The sequence below is a fragment of the Tamandua tetradactyla genome, chromosome 1 (genome assembly GCF_023851605.1).
Source record: "Tamandua tetradactyla isolate mTamTet1 chromosome 1, mTamTet1.pri, whole genome shotgun sequence".
NCBI classification, from domain to species: domain Eukaryota; kingdom Metazoa; phylum Chordata; class Mammalia; order Pilosa; family Myrmecophagidae; genus Tamandua; species Tamandua tetradactyla.
In genome coordinates this window covers 88,843,546-88,868,834 of record NC_135327.1, presented here as the reverse complement: position 1 = coordinate 88,868,834, position 25,289 = coordinate 88,843,546, and the positions used below count along the sequence as shown (strand labels likewise).

The following is a 25,289-nucleotide window of genomic DNA, read 5'->3' as shown; positions in this document are numbered from 1 at the left end:
CTTTGACATTCAGTTCAGCTTATTCTAGAACTCTAGCTTAGGTTTTGTTTAACAGATCAGAATTTTCAGTTCTTATTTTCTTGTTTCTTGCCCTGCCTGTATGGTGCCTTCTTTTCCCCCCCTTAGGAGGGTCTACTTAGGTATTGTAGACCCCCGTCAGATTTTCCCAGACCAGACTAGCCTCCTCTCAAGAGGAAAGAGTCACCTGTGTCAGTTTTCCCTGAGGATGAGACCCCAGCAGGTTGAAAGACTTTCCTGTGAAGCCTTCTAAACTCTGTGTTTTTTTTTATCCTGCCCAGTATGTGGTGCTTGTCTTCCTGCGGGTCCCACCAGTGTAAGGTGATGCGATACCTTTAACTTCAGCAGACTGCTGGGGGGGCATGGTTGAGACAGAGGAGTGGTTGTAGGCTGGCTTTAATCACTTTGGTTTTCCAGACTCAGGGTCTGAACTCCTTGAGGGAGGGTTTCCACCTGAACTGGGCCCCACCCCTCTCCTGGGGAAGGCACAGCTTCCAGGGAATTAACTTCTTTTCCGCTGACCAGCCTCTTTGCTTCTTAGACAAGCTTAATTCCACCCTTGCCTGGGGCAGTTGGGGCCTGAGAAGCCCTGCAGCTGTATCCAAAGAGTGGTCAAGCCAAAGAAACACAGCCACAAAAAAGAAAAGAAAAAAATCCTTTTCAGAGCAGGACCCTGTTCCTCGGGTTTGCCAGTCAGGAGCTTAGGTTGGTACGTTGCTCTGTGTATCTCCGGGTCGTATGTGCCCCCTCCTTTCCTTCAGGGCCCAGACCTTTTCAAGTATTTTGTGCTGTTGGATCTGGAAAAAACTCTGTTTTGTTTGTTTGTTTGTCTTCCTTTTTCCATTAGCCCTGCTTCCTCTGCGCCAGTGGCAAAAACCATCAATCTCAGCTTTTACTGAGGTTTGCTGAGCTGGGGGTTCATTTTTGGTAGTCAGAATTTGTTAATTAATTCCACAATTGGAGCTTGGTTGCACTCAGCCCCTGCTGCTAGTAAAGTCTTCGTCCTTTCCCCTCTGGGAAGCAGCCTGTGGAGGAGGGGTGCCAGCCTCCTCATCATGGGGAACTCACAGTTCTGGGTGGTCTCACAGCCAGACCAGCTTGTCCAGACTGGGGTACGCTGTGTGTCAGGTCACTGATGTGGCCCCAGCAGTTGTTCTATACTGTTCCTGGCTACTTACTAGCTGCTCTCTATAGTCCATATTTTGAAATAGGTGCATTTTTCCCATATACCCCTCTATTATTAACTCTTTGTCATAGTGACTGACATTTGCTCTAGTTCATGAAAGAACTTTTTTTTATATTTGTACAGTTAATCATGGACATTGTCCACCACAAGATTCACTGTGTTATACAGTCCCATGTTTTAAGCTCCAACTTTCCTTCTGGTGACATACATGATTCTAGACTTCCCCTTTCTACCACATTCACACACCAATCAGCACTGAGAATCATTCTCACATTAATGTGCTACCACCTCTGCCCATTTCCAAACGTTTAAAATCAACCTAGTTTCTGCACATGTTATGAAACTGCCACCCATTCTTAGCCTCATTCTTTATCCTGGAAATCTATATTTTATAGTTTATGTCTATGAGTTTACACGTTATAATTAGTTTATATCAGTGAGATCATACAGTACTTGTCCTTTTGTTCTGACTTATTTTACTTAACATAATATCCTCAAGTTCATCCATGTTGTTGTGTGCTTAGGAAATTCATTTCTTCTTACTGATGTATAATATTCTATTGTATATCTATACCACATTTTTTGATCTATTCATCTGTTAACGGGCACTCAGTTGTTCCCGTCTTTTGGCAATTGTGAATAATGCTGCTATGAACACCAGTGTCCAAATGTCTGTTCCTGTCCCTGTATTCAGGTCTTCTGGGTGTATCCCAAGTAGCTGGATTGCCAGGTCTTAAGGCAACTTTATACTTAGCTTCTTGAAGAACCACCAAACCATTCTCCACATTGGCTATACCATTTTACATTCCCACCAGCAGCGAAATAAGTGTTCCAATTTCTCCACATCCTCTCCAACACTTGTAGTTGCCTATTGTTTAGCAGTGGCCATTCTAGTAATTGTGAAATAATATCTCATTGTGATTTTGATTTGCATTTTGCTAATAGCTAGTGAAGCCAAGCATCTGTTCATGTGCTTTTTAGCCATCTGCGTTTTCTCTTTGGGAAGATGTCTATTCATGCTTTTTGTCCATTTTTTAATTGGGTTGTTTTTTTTATTGTGGACTTCTTTATATATTCTGGATGTCAAACCCTTATCAGATATGTAGTTTCCAGATATTTTCTCCCATTAAGAGAGTTGTCTTTTCACCCTTTTGAAAAGTCCTTTGAAGTATCCTTCCATTTTGAGGAGCTCCCATTTATCTATTTTTTTCTTTTGTTGTTTGTGCTTTGAGTGTTAAGTCTAAAAAGCTACGACATATCACTAGATCTTGAAGATGTTTCCCTACATTTTCTTCTAGGAGTTTGATGGTACTGGTTCTTTTATTTATGTCTTTGATCCATTTTTGGGTTAATTTGTATATAGGGTGTTAGATAGAGGTCCTCTTTTATTTTTTTAGTTATGGATATCCAGTTCTCCCAGCACCTAATATTGAAAAGACTGTTCTGTCCCAGTTGAGTGGACTTGGGACCCTTATCAAAAATCAAATGACCATAGATCTCAGGGTCTATTTCTGAACTCTCAATTCCATACCATTAATCAATTTCTATCTTTATGCCAATACCATGATGTTTTGACCACAGTGGCTTTATTAATATGCTTTAAAGTCAGGAAGCATAACCTCCCACTTCAATCTTCTTCAAGATGTTTTGGCTATCGAAACCCCTTACCCTTCCAAATAAAATTGATAATGAGTTTTTCCATTTCTGCAAAGAAGGCTGTTGGAATTTTGATTGAGATTGCATTGAATCTGTAGATCAACTGAGTAGATTTGACATCTTAACTACATTTAGCCTTCCAATCCATTAACTCAGAATTTGTTTCCATTTATTCAGGTCTCCTTTGATTTCTTATAGTGATGTTTTGTAGTTTTCTGTGTACAAGTTCTTTATATCCTTGGTTAAGTTTATTTATAGATATTTGATTCTTTTAGGTGCTGTTATAAATGGAATTGTTTTCCTGATTACCTGTCTAGATGGCTTATTGCTAGTGTATAGAAACACCATTGATTTTTTTGTATGTTGATCTTGTATCCTGCCACTTTGCTGGATTCATTTATTGACAGCTTTGTTGTCATTTTCCCCAGATTTTCTAAATACAAGATCATATCCACAAATAGTGACAGTTTTACTTTCTCTCCAGTTTGGATGCCTTTTATTTCTTTTTCTTGCCTAGTTGCTTTATTTAAACTTCTAGCACAATGTTGAATAGTAGTACTGACAGTGGGCATCCTTGTCTTGTTTCCAACCTTGGAAAACTTTCAGTCTCTTACCATTAAGTATGATGTTAGCTGTGGGTTTTTCATATATGACTTTTATTGTGTTGAGTAAGTAGCCTTCGATTCCTACCTTTTGAAGTGTTTTAATCATGAAAAAATGCTGAATTTTGTCAAATGCCTTTGCTGCATCAATGAAAATGATCATGTGGTTTTTCCCTTTAATTTGTTAATGCAATATATTACATTAAATGGTTTTCTTGTGTTGAACCACCCTTGCATACCTACAATAAAACCCACTTGGATATGGTGTATAATTCTTTAATATGCTGTTGGATTCTATTTGCAAGTATTTTGTTGAGGATTTTTGCATCTATATTCATTAGAGAGATTGGTCTGAAGTTTTCTTTTCTTGTAGTATCTTTATCCGGTTTTGGTAGTAGGGCAATGCTGACTTCATAGAATGAGTTAGGTAGTGATCCCTTTTCTTCAAATTTTTAGAAGAGTTTGGGCAGGAATGGTATTAATTCTTCTTGGAATGTTTGGTAAAAATTCACCTGTGAAGCTATCCAGATCTAGGCTTTTCTTTGTTGGTAGGTTTTTGATGACTGACTTGATCTCTTTACTTGTAATTGATTGTTGACATCTTCTATTTCTTCTTAAGTCCCTGCAAGTTATTCCAGTCTTTCTAGGTAATTGTCTATTTCATTTAAGTTGTCTAGTTTATTGGCATATAGTTGTCCATAGTAACCATTTATGATCTTTTTTATTTCTTCAGGGCCTATAGTAACCTTCCTGTCATTTCTAATTTTATTTATTTGCAGCTTCTCTTTTTTTTGTCTTTGTCAGTCTAGTTATGGGTTTGTCAATTTTATTGATCTTCTCAAAGAACCACCTTCTTTGAGAAAATTGGCTAAGTCAAGAGACATATATATTTTTAAAACACCTTCCTCTGACTTGTTGTTAGTCTCAATCTGCACCATTCCCTACCACATAAAATTGTAGGTAAAGATGAGTGAGAGAATCAGAATGAAATATATGTGAGAAGTACTTTAATCCCTAAAAAAAAGAGAACAAATTTGATGACTTTCAACCTTGGTTGCACATTAGGATCTTTTATCTTTTTCCTTTTGCTAGTCTGTATGTTCAGAATATTCTATGTATTACTTTTGTAATAAGAAAATGTGCCCCACCTTTGTATGTGTTGGTCAGGTTATCGGTATTAGTAATGTATTCTTGTTGCTTATTATTTGATGATTTAACAGCATGGACTTTAGAGAATATTCTATTTGGACATTGTACTGTAGTACTTATGAAAGACCTACAGTATAACATATCATCGACGTAGCATAATTATTATAATTTATAGAATTAACATGAGCATAACATTTTATTGAAAATTATCATTTTCTTTTTATGCCATTAACAACCGCCAACATGAAAAGCAAGCATGTGGATTGAGTACTAAAAACAATATTAAGGAGGGATCTGAAAGAACAATAGAAAGCTATTTAGAATAGAAAGTTGCTGCCTTTCCCATAACCTTTCTATTTATGCAGTGTTGAATTAGCTGGCATTATTTTTCTATTTTAGCAGCTAAACTCTGGAAGGCATGTGGACATCACAATTATTAAGGGTTTTGTTGATTTCGACATTAAACGATGTAACTTATAGCATTGCACAACTGCCAAGGCACAGTAGAGTAAGTGGCTTGTTCGAGGAGTCATGTCCCGAAGCTGTCAATCCTTGGGCCAGGGATTGGGCCTCAACTCTGGCTGATGGGAAAAGAATGTTGCAAAACCCCTAATTTACAAGTTTTCCATCATTCCATTTCAACAATATTCAACGCTAACATGAACCTTTTCTTCAAGGCTTGAATTGAATATATTATCTCCCCATCTGAGCACCACACACCCCATGGAGGCCCTTTTGGAGCACATGGGGGAGGCATGACGGGACTGCAAGTTTAGCACCATTTTCTGGTTCCACATTGCATGCTTCTCTTTTCTACCTGTTCATTTGGCTCCAACTTTTAATGTATTCTCTTTTATTATATTGACAGGCCCTTGTAAGCCCCTTAAGTCATTTTCTGTAACGAGGTACAGGGATGAATAAATCAATATTGTCTCCTCACAATTTTCCTAGTCACCATTGCTGGCAGTTGTCTTTCCTTCTTTAGAAATTCTGGAGAATTCTATTCCTCTCTCTTACTGTACCTACCTCTCACTTACTGTATTTCAGAACTGGTATTTTCTTTTCCTGGTGGGATGAGTTTGCAAGCTCCTTGAACACAACTATGACCATTCCACTGTTTAGTAAATATTCATTATATCAATAGATCAATTAACTTCCTAAAAGAAGTCAATAAATCATGGAGAAATGGAGAGACCAGTGATTTATAATACTGGGTGTGGTCTTAACTCCTAATCTAGTTTTGCAGATTGTGAGGAGAAGAGGCTGATGTGATTATCCTATTCAATTTACTGAAGTTTGGCTTTAAGGAGAGATCTGATTCTTAAAAAACCTAACCATTCATTTTTTCCATAAGCACTTAGTTCACTTATTGATTTGAACACAGAATTCAGGTTTTGTGAGCATCTGAAGCTTATGCAATTTTGCAGCACTTCCTTAAAAAGAAATAAAAATGTTTGCACAATATGTAACATTAACATTATAAAATTAAATATTTATTAGGATATTTATTTAAAATTACACAATTTACAAAGCTGACAATTGCCACAAATATTGCAAAATCCATGAAGTAACATAATGTTTATATTAATTAATTGTTTGGCATACCTTTTTATTACTTCTTTTCCTACTTTTATTTTTGACTACACATTCTCTATTCACCTCTCCGCTTATCAACAACTTTGTCATTCCCTTTTCTATAGAAAGAATAAAAACATAATGCAGTTTTTCCTCTGGCATTGTTACTCCGACATTTTTTTTATTACTAATAGTTTATGCAGGTTTCTTTCTGCTTTACACCCATTATTAGTAATGTCATGTAAGTTTTTTAGGGTTATTGTCATATTTAAGAAAACTACTACTGTATTAGGGTTCTCCAGGGAAACAGAACCAATAGAGGATGGACAGATAGATAGATATAGGAATATTATGTAAATATTATGAGATTTATTATAGGAATTGGCTCATGCCACTGTGGGGATTAGTAAATTCTAATATCATAGGACAGGATGCAAGTGGGGAATGCTAATGAAGTTTTCAGTGAATTCCCCAGGGAATTCTGTCTTCTTCATTAACTGAATTCCTAAGCAATCCAAGAGTCTATTTATTACTTTTATTTGAAATGTGTCTTCCCGTCTTAATGAATTATTCTTGGTTTCATTTGAAAATGTGTTTGTTATAATTTGCCTGTTGATATCAGAATAATTCCTATGGATTCTATACAGGTGTCATCCAAAACATGTTATTGTATGATGAATTTTTAATTCAGTATTCTGAATTAACAAGTGTATTCCTCACAGACGAGAATGTCTACTTTGCTTGGTTTCCATGACACTGGATTCTGCTGCTTACACTTTTGCAGGTCTGATGTTCAGAACATCAAATTTTGTACTTTTCCGACCATGTTTTATCCCCACCTTACTTACACGTCTGTTGCCTGGATCCACAGACCATGTTCATCTAGTGATATGGCCTCTTGCTCTGCACCTTCCTCTCAGGACACTGGGTGAGGAGGAGCAGTGGGCAGTAGTGGAATCCCTGGAATTCACCTCTCCAGTGGAATAGCTGGCAGTAATTTAACCATACTGAGTTGCTAGCAAGCCACATATATATATCCCACTCACCCAAATTAAATGTATCCCCAATTCACCTTTCCCTAGCAAGATCCCCAAGTCCTCAGCCACTCCAATGCTCAATACAAGGAGAAGACAAAGCAGCTGTCTTTACAAGTCAGTAATCTTCCTTTTCCAAATTTTGCAAAATCATATGACCATGTGCTTGGGCAAGGAAGTGGCCCTGAAGCTATGCATTAGCTGCACAGTAAATCCATGTTTGTTACAGTGTGAGAGAGTGAGAATAGAATTTACACTTTGAAGAGTTCATTTGTTTTTTTCATTTTTTTCAATGTTTTAAACAACTCCCAAAATGCATGACAGGAGTATTGGGGGTTGGAGGCAGGTGTAGTGTGGAGAGAGGAGGATGTTGTAAGGAAGGATTAAAAACTCCTTTAAGAACACACTAGAGTTCTTCATGTATGTCAGTGTGAGTTTTGGCTTAGCTTTGGGCTCAAATTTAAGTACACTTTCATTTTTGGTAATTAATTTTCCTACTTAAAGATAAAATAAAGTTTTATGGTTTATCAGAGCAGCAATTTTCTGGTTTAGTCTCCTTAATTCTGTAGAGAGATATTTCACCTCATACATTCAACGACAGTCCTACTGACCCTTACCTCTTAGCCACCATGCTGGGATTTATCCCGAAAGCAACTGATCCACCAATCTGCCACCCCAGCCAGGTAGGTTAAAAGTACACAGCAGTTTATCAAATTTAAGAGAGGTGCAGCCCCTTCCTTGGCACCAGTAACATCAGATTGGTAAGAGTGAAGTGGTAAAACTATTAATTTGACTAAAATCTGTGTAACCAGCCACGGTGGCCAGGTTTGTTCCATCTGGTTCCAGTACCAGAGACAGCAGCTCACAGTGCCACCTGTGGCTCTCATTTCTATGTGCCAGGCCTCTGAAAAAAATATTAAGAGCCTCTTATGGTGAGAAACAGTTGGAATCAAGTCCTTTTATGCAAGCCAGAAATCTAGAAACTTTATCTTCTCACAGGACAGAGTACCAGTTAAACCCAGACTCAAATCAATTGCCACTTAATGACATTTAGAGCTATAATATTCATTGAATCCTTTCATGTTTTCTTGCTGCATATAGATGAACTGTTGTCTTGTTTATTTAAGGATGAAAATGAGAAAATCTCTTAAGGTCTCTGGTCATAATTGAGGAATCTAAAGCTTTTATTTTACCAAGATTTTTTTTTTTCTCCTGGATAAAATAAAATAGTTAACTCATCCTTTGGGGTAAAGTAAAAGTATGTAATCCTCATCTTTCACACTCAGCAGCTCACAAAAATGAGGGGAAAAAAGCAATCAGCAAATAATTCTGAAAGAAAGCATTAGACACACATGGGATGAATAGGGAAGGAGAGTTAGAATTTATTTTCAACTTTTCCCAAATGTCAATAGAAAATCATTAAAAACATACACATATACACTTCACATTCTCTACTCCTAAAACCAGTGCAGTCTGGATCTGTTCCTCCCTTTTCATCCAAGTAACAATGATGTACTTTTTCCTGGGCAGGTCTACAATTTCATCCCCTCCTCTAATGCCTGTTTGACTTTGCTCTTCATTTCTGAGCCCTTCCTATCATCTGCAAGGATATAATTGATCCCTACAGTGCCACTGGCTCATCTCACCTCTCTCTTATCTACTGTGGCAGAAGCCAGACTATCTCCAAACCCTTATTTTCTCATCTGTAAAATGGGAGTAATATTACAGGTCTCTATCACTCTTAGAGGTTGTTCTGGAAATCAAAGATAAATGGTCACATGAAAGGGCTTCAAAAACTTCAAAGAACACTAAAATGCAATCCTGTCATTGTTCCTTAGTGTTTGGAAGAGCACTAGGAGTGGATTCTCCTAGACCCGTATCTCTTCTATAACCATGATATTCCCACAGTGTTCTCTCTCTCTCTCTTTTCTTCTTTATTAGAGAATTTGTGCATTTACAGAATAATCATGCATAAAATTCAGGATCTGCACATAGCACCCTATTATTAACAACTCGCATTGGTATGAAACATTTGTTACAATAGGTAAAAGCACAATTTTATAATTAAAAAAATTTGCATTGTTACCATATATATAATCTAACATTTTCCCTTTTAACTACATTCAGATATGTATTTCAGTGCTGTTAATTGCGTTCACAATGTTGTGCCACCATCATCACCATCTATTACTAAAACATTTCCATCGTTCCAAACAGGAATCCTGTATATCTTTTCACCTCCATATAATGTTATGAAGAGTGTATAATATAGTGCAGGGGTTTTCAACTGGCTCTATCAGAATTGCGTGGGTAGAAGTGGACTGGCTGGGAGGAGAGGGTTGGAATTGGAAACATGACTTGTGTATGTGTCATTTAGCATAGCATTACACACACAAAAATGATACCTCATCTAAAATGATACAAAACATACTGCATAAGAATAACCTCCAGAATGACCTTTTGATTCTATTTGAAATCTTCCAGCCCATGAAACTTTATTTTGTTTCATTTCTCTTCCCCCTTCTGCTCCACATGGCTTATGAACTCCCATGTTGCCAGGGCCAGGCTCATTCCTGGGGAGTCATGTCCCACATAGTGGGGGAGGGCAGTGAGTTCACCTGCAGAGTTGGCTTAGAGGGAGAGGCCATATCTGAACAACAAAAGAGGTTCTCTGGGGATGACTCTTAGGCGTAATCAAAAGTAGGTTTGCTTCTCTTCTGCAGGAATAAGTTTCATAAGGGCAAGCCGCAAAATTGAGGGCCTGGCCCATCAAATTGCAGTCCCCAATGCTTGTGAGATTATCAGGTCTTCCCTAGGTGGGGAGGTTTAGTATTTCCACCTTTTCCCCCAGTTGCTCAAGGGGACTTTGCAAATACTTTTTAAGCTTCTGACCAGATTACTCTGGGATGTGCTGGGGCATTACACCAACCTCCACACACCAACAAGAGCTCATTCACTATTCAAGGTCCATATAATTATGGTGTTCGAATGAGCTGACCATACAAGTTAAATTAGTGTGATACTGAAAATACAAATTTTGCACCAAATAAACATCTCTTCCTTTGGTCTCACACAGAAGTTGAAGTTTTAAAATACAGTCAATATCATCCTTTACCCATTAGTGTGATTTACCTTAGTCCTACCCAGATCAGCTTCATTCACACCTCTAATTGAAGTCTGATCACTTTTTCAGTGTTTTTTTAACAGTTGCAGTACAGGGTGATGCTGACTTTCATAGCTATAGAACTCTAGCTCTGAACCTGAAGTTCCAGGGAATGACCAGGTAATACACAGAGCTCAGAATCTCAAAATTTAGAAATAACAGTTACAACTCTGGAATAGATGTGATGGCTGTAAAAGTTTACAATCTTAAGAACCTTTTCAATAGGACTTCACATGATAACCTGTGCTCTTGACTTCAATTCTCAGAGTTTGCACATTATAGTTAATCCATGTTAGTGAGGCATTATCTTATTTGTCTTTTTGTTTCTGGCTTATTTCATTCAACATCCTCACTGCAAGTTTCCTTCACCTAGTTGCATGCCTCACAACTTATTCTTTCCTGCAGTCTCTCAACAGTCCATTATATGTTTACACCACTGTTCCCCTTTCCATTCCTCAGTTGATATACCCTTAGACCATCTCCATCCATGGCAATTCACTACTGTCATAAACACCAGTGTGCAAATGCCCGTTCAGATGCACATTCTCACCTCCTGAGGAGCCACCACATTGCAGTCCTGAGGGGCGGCACCATTCTACTTCCCTCCCAACAGTGACTACATACGTCTCTCTCTCTCCACATTTTCCAAAGTGAGACACTTTTGAGAGTGAAGAGGGGCGTTAATAAATATGCTGGGAAATAGGACTGAACTGAAATGGTCCTGGACAAACTGAAATGTATGGTCATCCTGATTATAGAGTAACCTAGCTAAATGAGTAGCCAGTGAAGGCACATCTTGTCTAATGCAAGTCCCATTTCAATAACTAAATGCCGTAAACAGAAACCACCCAGTATTAGGAAATGTACTCTGATATATTGTAGTACTTAACCAACACTCTTGGCAGACATACCTGCTAGGCTTCATTGACACCAACAATTTGAATGTGTGTTTGTTGAGAGTCTTCTCAGCAATCCATGCAAAACAAGTACCCAACTATTCTGTAGGGAAATTATAATTTTATGTTTTTTGTCTTTTCATTTATTTACCACCTGGAGCAGCACAGAATATACTGCCTTCTGTGGATTCAGCCTCCTGTTTCCTCTAGTACTCAAAGGGCTGCAGTTCAAGGTGGAATAGGGGTATAGAAGGAAGGAAAAGGCTAGAAAACCTGCCGAGTATCTATTAAAGGATCTGGATCTGTCTGTGCTCAGCCCATATGTCTAATCTGCCCTACTGGTACCTTTACCCAGAAACCATGGAGATAAAATTTTCTTCTCCTTCTCCCTTTTTTTTCTCTTTCTGGGCACTAAACTAACACCTGTTAGCATTTCCTCCTCTTTAGTTCAACCAACAATATAAAGAGACCATGCCCCTCCCCAACAGGCACTCCAAGCAATGAGGCTTGGATGCCTGACCCTCCTCCTACCAGAGCCCTCTTCTATGACTTGATATGCAAGTAATATGCAAGGGACACAGGAAACCACCTCCATTTACAATTCCCTTAAACCTTAATTTCCAGAGTGGTTAGACATTTGAGGTTTTAGATGGTCATTAACCAGCATCCAGCTCCTATCTTCTGCCTCACGCCCAGTCTTGCAACTCAGCTCAATACCTGAGTATGCACTGGGGGAGCAGCACTGTATCAGATTTGACTAAAGCACAGATCCTGCTCTGAAAGGTCTCCCCACATTAAGGGAGTTCTTTCTTCTCACTCTTTAACATGAACCCTTTGTTTGGATCAGGAGATAACTCTGCTTCCTGAACACACAGTCTGACCCCATTGAATTTTCACTTGTTCCTACCACTCGCCTTGTATCTTAACTCCCAGCATCAGAAACATAATTGTAGTTCTGAGATAGTATGCTGTTGCCTCTGTCTTGTTCCTTCCTGGTCTGCCTGTCAACTCCTATTCAGGCTTTAAAGTCCATTCAGTCTCACTCCCACTGAGACTGTCTGCCTAGCTTCTGGATCTTAAGTCAGCTGAAGAGGCTCCTGCTTAGCTTTTTTTTTTTTCCCCAATATATCTTTTATTTCTTCTTTGTTTTTTTGTCTTTTTTCCCTATAAGCCAACTAAGCATGCATATAAAAGCAAACTAGGACATATTAAGATTCCTGCTTAGCTTTTAACCACTTCTCCAGTTTACCCCATCTCTTGCTTGAGGCACTGAGAACCAGCACTTAGGCTCTGTTGTCTAGAAATATTTTCTGCTGCTCAGTAGAGACTCTGAGGAACCTGAAATGATCTGAGGAAAGGGATTCTGTGCTCCCCACCTCAAGAATGGGAAAAAAGCACTTCCTAGATTAGGCCTTTTTTTTTTTATCATCACAATTGACTTTTTTTTAATGTTAGACTTTTCTTAAAAAGAGAAATTTTATATTGCTTTTACTCATGTGTTTAATATACATTGATGCTTTTCTGATCCAAAGAACAGCTACATTAGATTCACCTAGGGTACTTGTTAACTTGTTAAACTTATAAGTTCCTGGGCTCTAGCTGAGGTGGAGCCTGGGAATCTGCATATTCAACAAGATACCGCCTACCCCCAAACTAGGTGGCAAAAGCAACAAAGCTGAGAGGGCCTAGCTCTCTGGCTACAAATCCTATGGCCCATCTTACCTTGGTCCCCTTCCCTCCCTATCACTTTACACACATCAACTAGATTTCTAGATCATCTCTCTCCAAAGAATGCCCAGCTCCTTGTAGGTATTCTTTTCTTCCCTCTACTGAGGTGAAGCAAAGGGGCATGAGGGAACTTTCTAGGGGTGATGAAAATTTCTCTGGATTGATTTAGTGGTTACAAAGGTTTATACACTTCTCAAAAATCATCTATACATACAATAAAATTCACACATTTAAGTAAAAACTAAATATATTTGCATATACTACCTTCAGGCCTATTATATTTGAACTCAAAATTTAGGCAGAGAGTCTAGATATAAGACAAGCAGAGCAAAAATTCTTTCTGGAGATAAGATGGAAATGACTTTACATGTTTACAAATAACAGTAAAATAATGAGAATGAAGTTTTATATTGCATTCTTAATGTGTGCCAGGTACTGAGTTTGTGCTGGTTTGAAAGGATGTATGTGCCCTAGAAAAGCCATATTTTAATCCTAATCCCATTTTATAAATCCAGCCATTTCCTTTATTCCCTATTCAGTACTGTATGTTGGAATCTGTAATTAGATCATCTCCCTGGAGATGTGACTCAATCAAGAATGGTTGTAAAACTGAATTAGGTGAAGACATGTCTCCACCCATTCGGGTGGGTCTTGATTAGTTTACTGGAATCCTATAGAAGAGGAAACATTTTGGAGAATGAAGAGCAATTCAGAGAGAGCAGAGAATACCACAGCACCATGAAGCAGAGTCCAGCAGCCAATGAGTTTTGGAGATAAAGAAGGAAAATGCCTCCCAGGGAGCTGGAGAGGAAGATAGCAGATGATGCCATGTTCACCAATATGCCCTTCCAGCCAAGAGAGAAACCCTGACCATGTTTACCATGTGTCTTTCCACTTGAGAGAGAAACCCTGAACTTCATTGGCCTTCTTGAGCCAAGGTATCCTTCCCTGGATGTCTTAGATTGGACATTTCTATAGACTTCTTTTAACTGGGACATTTTCTCGGCCTTAGAACTGTAAACTAGCAACTTATTAAATTCTCCATTTTAAAAGCCATTCTGATTCTGGTATATTGCATTCTGGCAGCTAGAAAACTAGAACAGAGTTCTATGCAAATTATAGCACTTGAACTTCTTTATGCCCATATGAGGAAGGTATTCTTTTTATTTCTGTTGTCCAAGTGAAGAAACTTGTCTGGGTAAAGAGATATCACTGGTGATACAGTGGTCAGATTCCCTTTGGTCATTGTCGAAGTAGCTATAATAATTATTGAAGTGGCTCATATAAAGTGCCTTCCTATGACATATATCACCGATGGAGCCTAGCAAATCAAAAGCTCCATCAGTGAAAAATGCTGATATTTCTTCCCCCTGGTTCTCATAAAGATTTACTCTTAAGATACACTTAGCTTTCTGATCAGCTATTGTTAAAAATTAGTGGGTTTTTATGACTTATCTTAGCAATTAGAATGATTATATATTTAATCATTTTAGTTATGATCTCATGTAATCCCTAAATTGTTTTTGACTTATATTAGAAATTAGAATGATTATATATATATTAAATAATTTGGTTAAGGTCTCACAAAATTCCTAAATTGTAACACTACATATCATACATTAAATCATGTGTATCTTAAAACTAAAAAGAAATTACCAGAATGATAGTAATTTTGAACTAGGCTCTTTATGGATATATGTCCTACTTGGAAGTATACCCAAGGAATTCAAACTTATACTCCATCCCCTAAATGTTTTCTTACATCTGGAAGTTCTTGAAGTGAGAAGAAACATACTGTACTGGCTAAAAGTGCAGGTTTTGAAGCCTAGCTAATGGGGTTCCAATTTTACTAAATTTTACTAAATACTTGTGTGATCTTGGGCAAATTACTTAACATTTAAGAGCTTTGTTTTTCTTATCTTTAAAATGATGATAATAATAGCTGCTAGTGTTATGTGAAAATTAAACTATACATGAAATATTGAGAGTAGTATCTGGTACACAGTGAGCACTTGACAAATTTTAGCTCTTATTGGAAAGAGGCTTCATATCCTCAAACATAAGTAGCAGTGTAGAAGCTGTCGCAAGGAAATTCTGCTGAACAACTACTTTGCATTTAATTAGATACTTTATAAAGAATAAGAGTACTGAATTTTTTTAAAGTTTGGTTCATGAAGACATTTTAAGAAGGCTGAGTCCAGATCAGAAGGTATGCTTCACATCTTCCTAAGTCAAATGCTTTGAGATTTGCTAACCAGACTGAGAAGAGTACCTGTAAGAACAAACAAACTGAACATAGGGCCCAGGACATCTAAGTCATGTCCAACAGAAGCCATAACCTTGTGTTGAATTACAGCCTCATCTAGTCTTTGGAAGAGTTCTCAGGTTGTTAGAATTTCCTACCTTGTGATTAAAGGTGAGAGATTAGGGATGGGGTAGTGATTGCCCCTCCCCCAGTCAGTTTTTAATTATTTAGTATTAATTCTGTTGAATTTTATATTGATTAGGAATAATTGAAATAACTTTGACTGTAAATTGCTAGCCCTAAGCCCATTATGAAAAAGTAAGTTAAATCTTGGGGTGCAAGGATAGTTCAGTGGTAGAATTCTCATTTGCCATGCAGGAGACCTGGGCTCAATTCCCAGCCCATGCACCTCCCAAAAACAAACAAACAAACACAACACAATCAAAACTTCAACAAATGGTCCTGCAATAATGGGATACTCACATGGAAAAAGAATGAAATGTGACCCTCACTGTGGTAGTTAGATTCAGTTGTCAACTTGGCCAGGTGAAGGTACCTAGTCCTGTTGCTGTGGACATGAGCCAATGATACATGAACCTCATCTGTTGCTCATTACATCTGTAGTCAGCTAAGAGGTGTGCCTGCTATGATGAATGATGTTTGATTTAATTGTCTGGTGCTTAAATGAGAGAGTTCAATGTAGCACAGCCCAAGCAGCTCAGCATACCTCATCTCAGCACTTGCAGCTCAGCCCAGGCCTTTGGAGATGCAGAAAGGAATCACCCTGGGGAAAGTTGTTGGAATGCAGAGGCCTGGAGAGAAGGCCAGCAGAGATCACCCTGTGCCTTCCCACATAAGAAACAACCTCAGTTGAAAGTTAGCTGCCTTTCCTCTGAAGAACTAATGAAATAAATCCCCTTTTATTAAAAGCCAATCCATCTCTGGTGTGCTGCATTCCAGCAGCTAGCAAACTAGAACACCCACCATACAGCATACAGAAAAGAAAAGTCAAAGATTTAAATCTTTTTAAAAAAATCTTTTACTTAAAGATTTCTGCCCTGCTAAGCTTGTCATCATTCATTCATTCATTCATTCATTCAACAGCCTCCTTTCCAAGCCTGATAGGTACTTAAAATGTAGAGATAAAAAATACACTATTGAGACATCCATTTCCAACTGTGAGTGACTAGCTAGTATCAGGCTTTATCTCCTAATGAAGCAAATATAAAACTTTTTAAAATATATTAAATAACTGTTTATAGACATTTGGTTACAGTCACTATAATCCTGTGATCCCTGGATGATAGAACACAAATGAATTGAGTCCTACAATTGTCCCAGCTATCCCTCTGGAGGCAATTCCTGACATAAGAAAGGGAACCCAAACAACATACTAGTCTCACCAAATTGAGGAGACAGAGCTCAGAATTTGAGAAGGCAAGCTGGCTAGAATTTATAGGGCAGAATTCTGGAGAGAAGTGTGAAGCTCAGAAAAAGAACTCCAGGTACATGTATAGGGTTAACCTTCAGTTTCTGAACACAAGCTGATTTCCTTGGCGTGAACCCCACAATGCCAGCCAAAGAACAACTACCATGGAGACATAACATGAACAATTCCCAGAGCTCAAATAAGGCTAAGGGACATGTTCAAATTTCAGCCAGTGAGAATGGGGATAACCTGTTGAACACTCAGTAAATTTGGTAAAGACCCTTAAAGGGTCCCATCTTAGTAGTAGGGCTAAACTAGTTCTAAAGTAAAGTAAGGCTATACTATATCAGCCCTAATAAAACTTAAACCTCAAAATGATCTGACTAACCTAGCAGTAATTTGACTGTCTACCAAAACAAAATTCAACAGTTTTTAAAGGAAAGCAACATAATTCAGACACTAAACAAAGTAACACAACAATGACATCATTCAGTAACAAATTTATAGACATGCAAAGATGCAGAAAAATTTATGTTCGATAACTAGGAGAAAAATAAGTCAATAGAAATAGACCCAGGAATGACAGAGAAAGCTAGAATTAGCAAGCAAGTGCTTTACAATAACTATTTTAATTAAGCTCAGGGATTTAAAAGAAAACATGAACAAAATGAAGAAAGATGTAGAAGATTTTTTAAAAGAAACAAATGGAACTCCTAGAGAAAATACAAATATATGAAATGGAAAATTCACTGTGTGGACTTAATAGAATATCCAATACTGCAGAAGAAAACAAATCAATTTACTTGAAAACAAAGCAATTGAAATTATTCAAATCCAAAGTTCAGAGTGAAAGATATCCAAGTATAAAATACACAGAACCTCCATGGCCAATACAAAAATATCAAAGACTCTAATATGTATAATAGGATCCCTCAAGGAAGTTGGGGGAGAGGGTAAAAAGACAAGAAAAAAATGTTTGAAAAAACAATGGATGAAATTTTCCAAATTTGAGGAAAACTTCAAATCCAAAAATCTAAAAATCTCAATGGACCTTAATAAAATAAACCCTGATAAAAATAAATAAAACTGCAATAAGGCACATATAATTTGCTGAAAAATAGTGAAAAGGAAGATCTTAAAAGCATTCAGTGAAAAAGACTCTTCATACAGGGAAACAAAATATGAAAACTGATGACTTCTTATTGAAACAATGCAAGCCAAAAGACAATGGAACATCTTTAAACTGCAGAAAGGATAAAGTATAGAAGATAGTTCTGATGTGTTTAAGATATATTTGTAAATCCCAGAGCAACCACTAGAAAAACAAACAAATAGAAATAGAAGCCAACATAGGAGACAAAAGAACACTAAGCAATACACAACTAATTCAAAAGAAAAGAGAAAACTAAAGGAACAAGGAAAATACGGGAAAATGGAAACTGGCTTTTTTGAAAAAAAAAAAGCCAGTTTCTGACACCAAAACCAGACAAAAACCTGATTAAAAACAACAATAAGGAAATCTAGAGACCACTATCTCCTCACAAATATAGTTGCAAAAATTCTGACCCAAGATGGTAGACTTAAACCCAATCATATTGTTAACTACATTCCAAGTAATTTTTAATAAGCAGAATAACTAAATTCCATCTATAAAATAAAGTCTTCAAATATAAAGACACAGTTGGGTTAAAAGTAAAAGGAAAAATAAGATATAGCATGTAAACACTAATTTAAAATAAGCTGGAGAGGCTATATTAAAGTCAGAAAAATTAACTTCATAACAAGGAATATTGTCAGAGATAAAGTCATTTAAAAATAATACCAAGATACGCGCAGGTGCTTCAGTGCTAAAATGCTCACTAGCCATATGGGAGACCTAAGTTGATTCCTGGCCCATGCATCCCCTACCACCACCCAAAAAAATAATCAGGACAAATTTATCAAGAAGGCATAGAAATCTTAAATGTATATGCACATAACAGAACTTCAAAATACATGAAGCAAAAAGTGATAGAACTGATAGAACAGACAAATTCACAATTATAATTAGAGATTTCAGTAGTCCTCTCATTTATGGAAACAACCACCAGACAGAAAATCAATACAGATACAGAAGACATGAACAACCCCGTCAACCTAATTGACATCTATGAAACATGCCACCTAACAATGATAGAATAGACATTATTTCAAGTGCCCAGAGAATGTTCACCTAAAGTAATAGTAGTAGGTAGATAATGTAATGGGTAGATCATATGCTAGTCATAAAACAAGGCTCAGGAAATTTTTAAAAATTAAAATAATTCTGTGTATTCTTTGAAGACAGTGGAATTAAATTAAAAATGAATTGCAGAAAGATAATTGGAAAATTTCCAAACATTTAGAAATTTAAAAACACAATTGTAAATAACCCATGATTTAAAGAGAACTTAGAAGATATTTTTAATTAAGAGATAATGAGAAAACATGACACCAAAATTTGTGCAATAAATCCCATACAGTGCTTAAAGTGAAAATTATATCTTTAAATCCTTATTTCAGAGAATAAGCTAGAAAATAAAGTTTTCTTAAAAAGCTTTAAAAAAGTAGAAAATAAAAGTAAGTCAAACCCAAAGGAAGAAAATGAGTAAAAATCAGTGAAATTTAATAATAGAAATCAATGACAAAGCAAAAAGAGAGAAGACAAACTAAAAATATCAGGAATATGACTAGAGAGCCTATAGACATTAAAGGATAATAAGGGAATTTCATGAACAGCCTTATGCCAACAAATTCAACAACTTAGAAGAATAGAAAAATCTTTGGAAAAATACAGGTTATAAAAACTGACAGAAAAAATAGAAAATCTAGATTGTCTAACTTCTCTTAAAGAAATTTAACTCATAACTAGAAACCTCAGATCATGAATTCCCCAGTGAATTCTATCAACCTTTCTAATAAAGAAATAATATCAATCCTACATGAACTTTTAGAAAACAGTAGGGATAATCATTTCTAATTTGTGTTTTGAAGCCAGTTTATTCTGACACCAAATCCAGACAAAACATGATTAAAAACAACAATAACAATAATGAAAAGTAGAGACCACTATCCCCTCACTAATTTAGTTGCAAAACTCCTGACCTAAACATTTGCAATTAGAACCCAGCAATCTATAAAAAGGTTAATATGTCATAACCAAGTGGGGTTTATTCCCAAAATGGAATGTTGGTTTAACCTTTTAAAGTCATTAAAGGTAATTCACCATATTAACAGAATAAGAAGAAAAACAATATGATGTCTCAATAGATGCACAGCCAAATGCTCGATAAAACTGAATATTCATTAAAAATTTTCAGCAAACTAGGAACAGAGGGGAACTTCTTTTAGTTGCTAAACAGCATTGTGAAAACTCTACAGCTAACATCATTCTTAATTGTGAAAGACTTTCCTCTGAGATGGGGACCCAGGCAAAATGTGTCTGCTCTATTCAGTGCAATAATAATTAAACAAATGGTACAGATATTAGAATGGAGGTCATAAAACCATACTTATTCACAGATAATATAAACATCACAAAAGCTACTCAAATTAATAAATTCATTTAGCAAAATCACAGGAGACAAGGTCAATATAAAGAAACAATATTTCTGCATACTGGCAACAAACGCTTGGAAAATGAAATTAAAATAGTCTTATTGCCTTCTAAGCAGCGAGGTAAATCGACAGCTAAGCAACACGCAAGTTGACAAGTGCTCACAGCGGCACACCCAGTTCTCCTAATTCTGCCCCAGGCTTGGAGGTGGGAATGGGCATCCAAGGAAGGAGACAGAGTGGGCTCTGGTTGAACTGAATTATTGTCCTCATCCAAGTCCTTACTGAGTACTTATTTGTACAATTTGTTGAACAGACTGTGCACAAAGAGCAAAATAAACGCTGACCTCTGGGACAAGTGTATTAAAGTCTATTCAGGGGCAAAAAACACAAACAAGGAGAATGTGCATTATGTGTGAATTAGAGCTAGTTTCCAATGTCAAAGAACGCCATTTACAAAATTACTCTTAAATCCTCCGTATGGATTGTTGGTTCTTGCTAAAATATTCACTTGTAAGCTCTCAGTTAGTAAATAATTCAACAATTCATCTTTCTCGTCTTTGTTAATATATATCTTTTTAAATTCTGGGTGACTGTTGAAAATGCATAGGAATTTAGGGCTCAGGTAGACTCAGGTCACAAACCTCGGGGTGGGGGAGGGGGTCTGCTCTGCTCTTTCTGAACCTCAGACCTTAGTACATGTAAATCGAGTATAATGACCCCTACCTCACCCAGAAGTCGTGCAGACTAAGTTGAGCTAAAATAAATAAAACTTTCAGCACAAGGCTTGATACGTGGTAGGAGCGCAAATGATAATTGGTTCACTTCATTACATTTCTCATATTTTAAAGCTAAATCATTTAACTTTTATCAGATATGAGGGATTCCACTTCACATGTCAAGTAAACCTGAAGACATGCCGTAATTGATTATAAAATTACACTTCTGTGAAACCACATATTCTGGATCTCCCTTAAGTAAATACAGTCTTTCTTATATTATCAGCAAATTGAACATCAAAAATTACACTTGCTACTGTGGTTACCTCCAAGATTCTCTAAAAATTCCTCTGTATTTTATTGCTGTAAATATTTAGAAGGTTTTTAAAAGGCTAGTTTCAGATTTGTGCCATCTCTATTCAACAGTTTTATATTTCAAGGCCTTTTATGCAATTTGTAGTCTCCTTGTGAAACCTGGCACAGTTCTCACAGTGATACTATTTACATTTTCTCTTCTAATATTCCACAGGTTTATGAAACTTCATTTACATTTTTTGATGTGATTAGCTGCTTTTAATTATATCTGAAAATCTCTTGCCGAATAATGATTAAAACACACAGAAAAGTTATAGTTGAGACACAAACAAAGCAAAACAGATCTACTTGAAAATTGCTTCAAGTAGTGTGACAAAAGCAAGTCCATTTAATTTGTGGAGGATTTAATTCAAATTGAAATAGAAAAAAAGATAAATGAAGTGAGAAAGGCAGGTACGGGAATTTTGCAGGGTACAAGTTCAAATACTCTGTTTTGTTTTTAAAATCAACACATAATTGACTCTTCTGGTGAAATTTTTGGAATAAAGAGATCAAACTGGTATAATTATGGTTCATGGCAAATTGTGTTTACTGCCTGTTGAGCGAACTCAATTGGATTAGTAAACCACGATCTTTCTCACTCCCATGTCAGTTAAAAGCCAATCTGTCCTCACTAGTTCTCTACGGCCCCCAAAGCTTAAGCACACTGCATGTCTCCTGAGTGGTAGGTTCCTCAGGCAGCTGCTCCTTAAAGCTCTTCAGTGGATCCCCACAGCTTTCAGGATCAAATTCACATCCTAGGTGGACCCTAGATTCTACATGACATCTCCTTCCCTGGCTGCTTCTATGCATACTCCCCTACCTAACACACACACACACACATCCTCCAGCCACACTGAACTCCTCACACTTCCCGGACATACTGCTTTGCCTTCGTCACTCATTCATTTATTCATCTTTTCACCCATTCGTTCATTCCACAAGCACGTACTGTCTACCATGTGCAGGCTTAGTGGTGGGGACACTAAGAAACCCTGTCCTTGCCCAAGTTCTAGCCTGATGTAATTTCAGATGGTATGAAAACAATGGATATGAATGTGTGGTTTGCACAGAAGAATTCAACCATGACTTACATTGCACTACAGTGCCACCTTGATTCTCCTGTGCTTTCAGAGCTTTGGGTTCTGATGATGAGGGTGTTGAAGAGATCCTGCAGAGAGAGTCTGTTCCTGCTCAAAAATGTTCCATTGAGGAACAGGGGAACCAAGATGAGGAATCACAGCTGCTAATTGGTGTATAGAGTGGAACAAATTCTCTCTCATCACAGAAAGGTATTGTATTTCATGTTGACGGGGAGAAGAAATTTACCTACAAATTAGGCTGAAAACTGTAGGGAAGAAATTATTTGCGGGCCAAACTGGGGTGCCAGGACTATGGTGAACTATGACACGGAGAAGGGGGTATGTGCTCAAATGAGCAAATCCATTTTCTTTATTATTTCCTTTACCGTCTTTTCAAGGGATTGATTTTCTCATGTGATTGGTATTTCTGGGCGCTTGCTGATTGCTCTTCATTTGAGCAAGATTATTAACCCTTTTGGCCAGCAGTTATCCCAAAGAGCAGTTGCAGCCTTGAGAAATGGTTACCATTCATGGCTCTTCTGATACCCTTGGGAAGAGGGTGGAAGCTGTCTTCTATTTATTTCAGAATCATATGAAAGGAATGGAAAACATTTTGGGGCAGTATTTTCTGTTGCTAAAACAAGCAACAAGAGAGGTTATATAGTTATTGCACTCAGAATATCTGGTGCTGCCCCCATCTGGCCAACAGAACTTCCTCCAAGCAAGGCTTCTTGTACACCCTTCAGTCCTCCTGACCCTGAGGAGCCCACCCTTCTATCTCAGAGAGAACACTCCCCACTTTTGGTAACCCCTGTGGGTTGTTCATTCTGGCTTGACTTGCCTCTTCTGCCTTTCTCTACCTCTAGATTTGTCTACACCTGTTGTTTTCTCATCTGAGAATGACGCATTTGGGCCTCAGTGTTTGGCTTCAGAGCTACCACTGACCATCACTGGACTTCAAACCACAGCCCTTCCTTTCCTATTCCTCCCATCTGCCTACAACAATAAAATAAATAATTACGCAGGGTCTTTTGTGTGTTGACTTTAACTTATACAGTGTGCAAAAAGGCCATATACTTCTACCGGCAGGCACTCTTTCTTGAAAATAAAAAACACTGGAAGCAGTCAGATGTCAATAAAAACATTTAACTCATCCACAATTTGGTTGAGGAGGATGCCTGGAGGCCGTTGAGGCCATGTTTTCATTTTGGCATTAAGGAAGAATTTCTTTGGTCCTTGACAAGGGATCATGAAAATCTCTTAACTGGGTAAGTGTTTGGCAGTCTAACCCCTTCTAAAGCATTTGTGTGTGACCCAATCAGCAGTCCCCAACTTGGATTAACAAAAACCAAACAAGGCTGTGAATTACGGCATTTTGCACAGAGGAAAGCCACTTACCTAAGTACTTAACCCCTGAAAGAGCCTCGTGCATGCTGTGCTCACTGAAGGATTCTCCTTATGCTAAATTCCTTTCTCTTTACCTGTTATTTTACTGTGGATCAGACTGTTTGCTTCCATTAGGCAAAGTACAAATGTGGTCACTGATTTTATTAGAAAATGATTTTATGTCTTTTGCTTTTGTTTTGTTTTGAAAAACACTTAAAATCATTCTTAGAAATTTCTGAAGTTGACTCACTCAATTGCCTTTTTTTCTGAGGAAATTGCCAGATATATTTTTTGGGATATGTTTTAGAAATGTTTCTCAGGAAAAGTCATATATCTCAACGGACAAATTCTGAAGGCTGGGAAGTCCTGGATACTATTAACAATTATTTTGCATCTTGAAATTGGTGAGGGTGATATATGCATATATTTTTTGAGGTTTGAAAAATATTGGGATAGTGATAAGAGAAGGACTCTTTACCAGGTGAATACCAAAATATATTTATCATGTTATGTTTATGGGTTTTACTAATCCCTCCCAAGATGTTTGGGATAGATTTCTCATGAGGTAATAAAGGAATACTGGTAATTTTAAACTTCTTTGCAAGTTTAACCGGACTGTTGCACAGGGGAAAAGCTATTTCTCTTCCTCTAGTTAAAATTGGGTTTGTATAGTCATCTTGGGAAATGTGGTTTTGAGGTTAGTAAAAGGGAAACTTCTTGCCTGTGGATGGCCTTTCCTGCATTGAGTTTGTTGCTTCAGCATCAAACTGTTTCCTTTGTCTCCCTTTCCCCTACTCCCCTCATCTCTCAGAGCCCTTCCTGATCTCGTGAAAACAGCTGTTTCATCTTGTGACAGAGCTCCTTTCTTCATAGTTCAGACCTGAGTCCAAAGGACTTGTTTGGGACTCAATAACAGAGACAGATGCTGCCTAGCCTTCTGGCTGCCCCATCTCAGGAAGCTGCACAAAATCCCTTCCTCGTGCAGGCCTTTGCGTCCCTATAGATTCATGAATGAAAACCTGCAGAGTCCCTGCTCTCCCAAGTCTCCTGCCTTGTCCAGATGAGTTTCAGTTGGGAGGTGGGTGGGTGCTGGGCTCAACTTTGGTTAACATACTTATCAAAAAGAAGGATAAGGTGGGCAGACCCTTAAAGCTTCTATCAGTGAGGGGAGTGAGGTTGGGGTGGGCGGTGGAGAGGTTTGGAGTGGATGGGCTTCCTTGAACTTTATAATTTGGCACCCTAGGGTCTAACCTACAGTGCAGTGGCCATGCTATTAACCTCCCTGAGCCTCATTTTCCTTATTGATGGAATGGAGAGAATAACAACTACCTCACACAATTATTACAAGGATTAAATTGGATATTGGGTATAAAAGACTGCATACTTACTGGAACATATTAGGAATCAGAAAAAGAACATTTCTAGACCTTTCCCTGGACATCCTGTCAGATGCCCCCACCATCAATAATATCTTGCATTGAGCCTGTGTACCCC

General features: G+C 37.5%; 1 protein-coding gene across 4 annotated transcripts in view; it reads left to right on the top strand.

The window, feature by feature from the left end:
- Positions 1 to 23,467, top strand: part of BBS9 (Bardet-Biedl syndrome 9) — a 699,527-nt gene extending 676,060 nt beyond the window's left edge. For 2 of the 4 annotated variants that reach the window (XM_077120084.1, XM_077120081.1), the window contains 2 exons: positions 22,462 to 22,619; positions 23,276 to 23,463. In XM_077120084.1, coding sequence (XP_076976199.1) covers positions 22,462 to 22,577 — 116 coding nt within the window. In that variant the 3' untranslated portion in view covers positions 22,578 to 22,619; positions 23,276 to 23,463. Of the gene's footprint in view, positions 1 to 22,461; positions 22,620 to 23,275 lie in introns of all 4 variants that reach the window. The other 2 variants (XM_077120094.1, XM_077120102.1) reach the window with 2 other exon arrangements.
- The last annotated feature ends 1,822 nt before the right edge of the window (positions 23,468 to 25,289 follow it).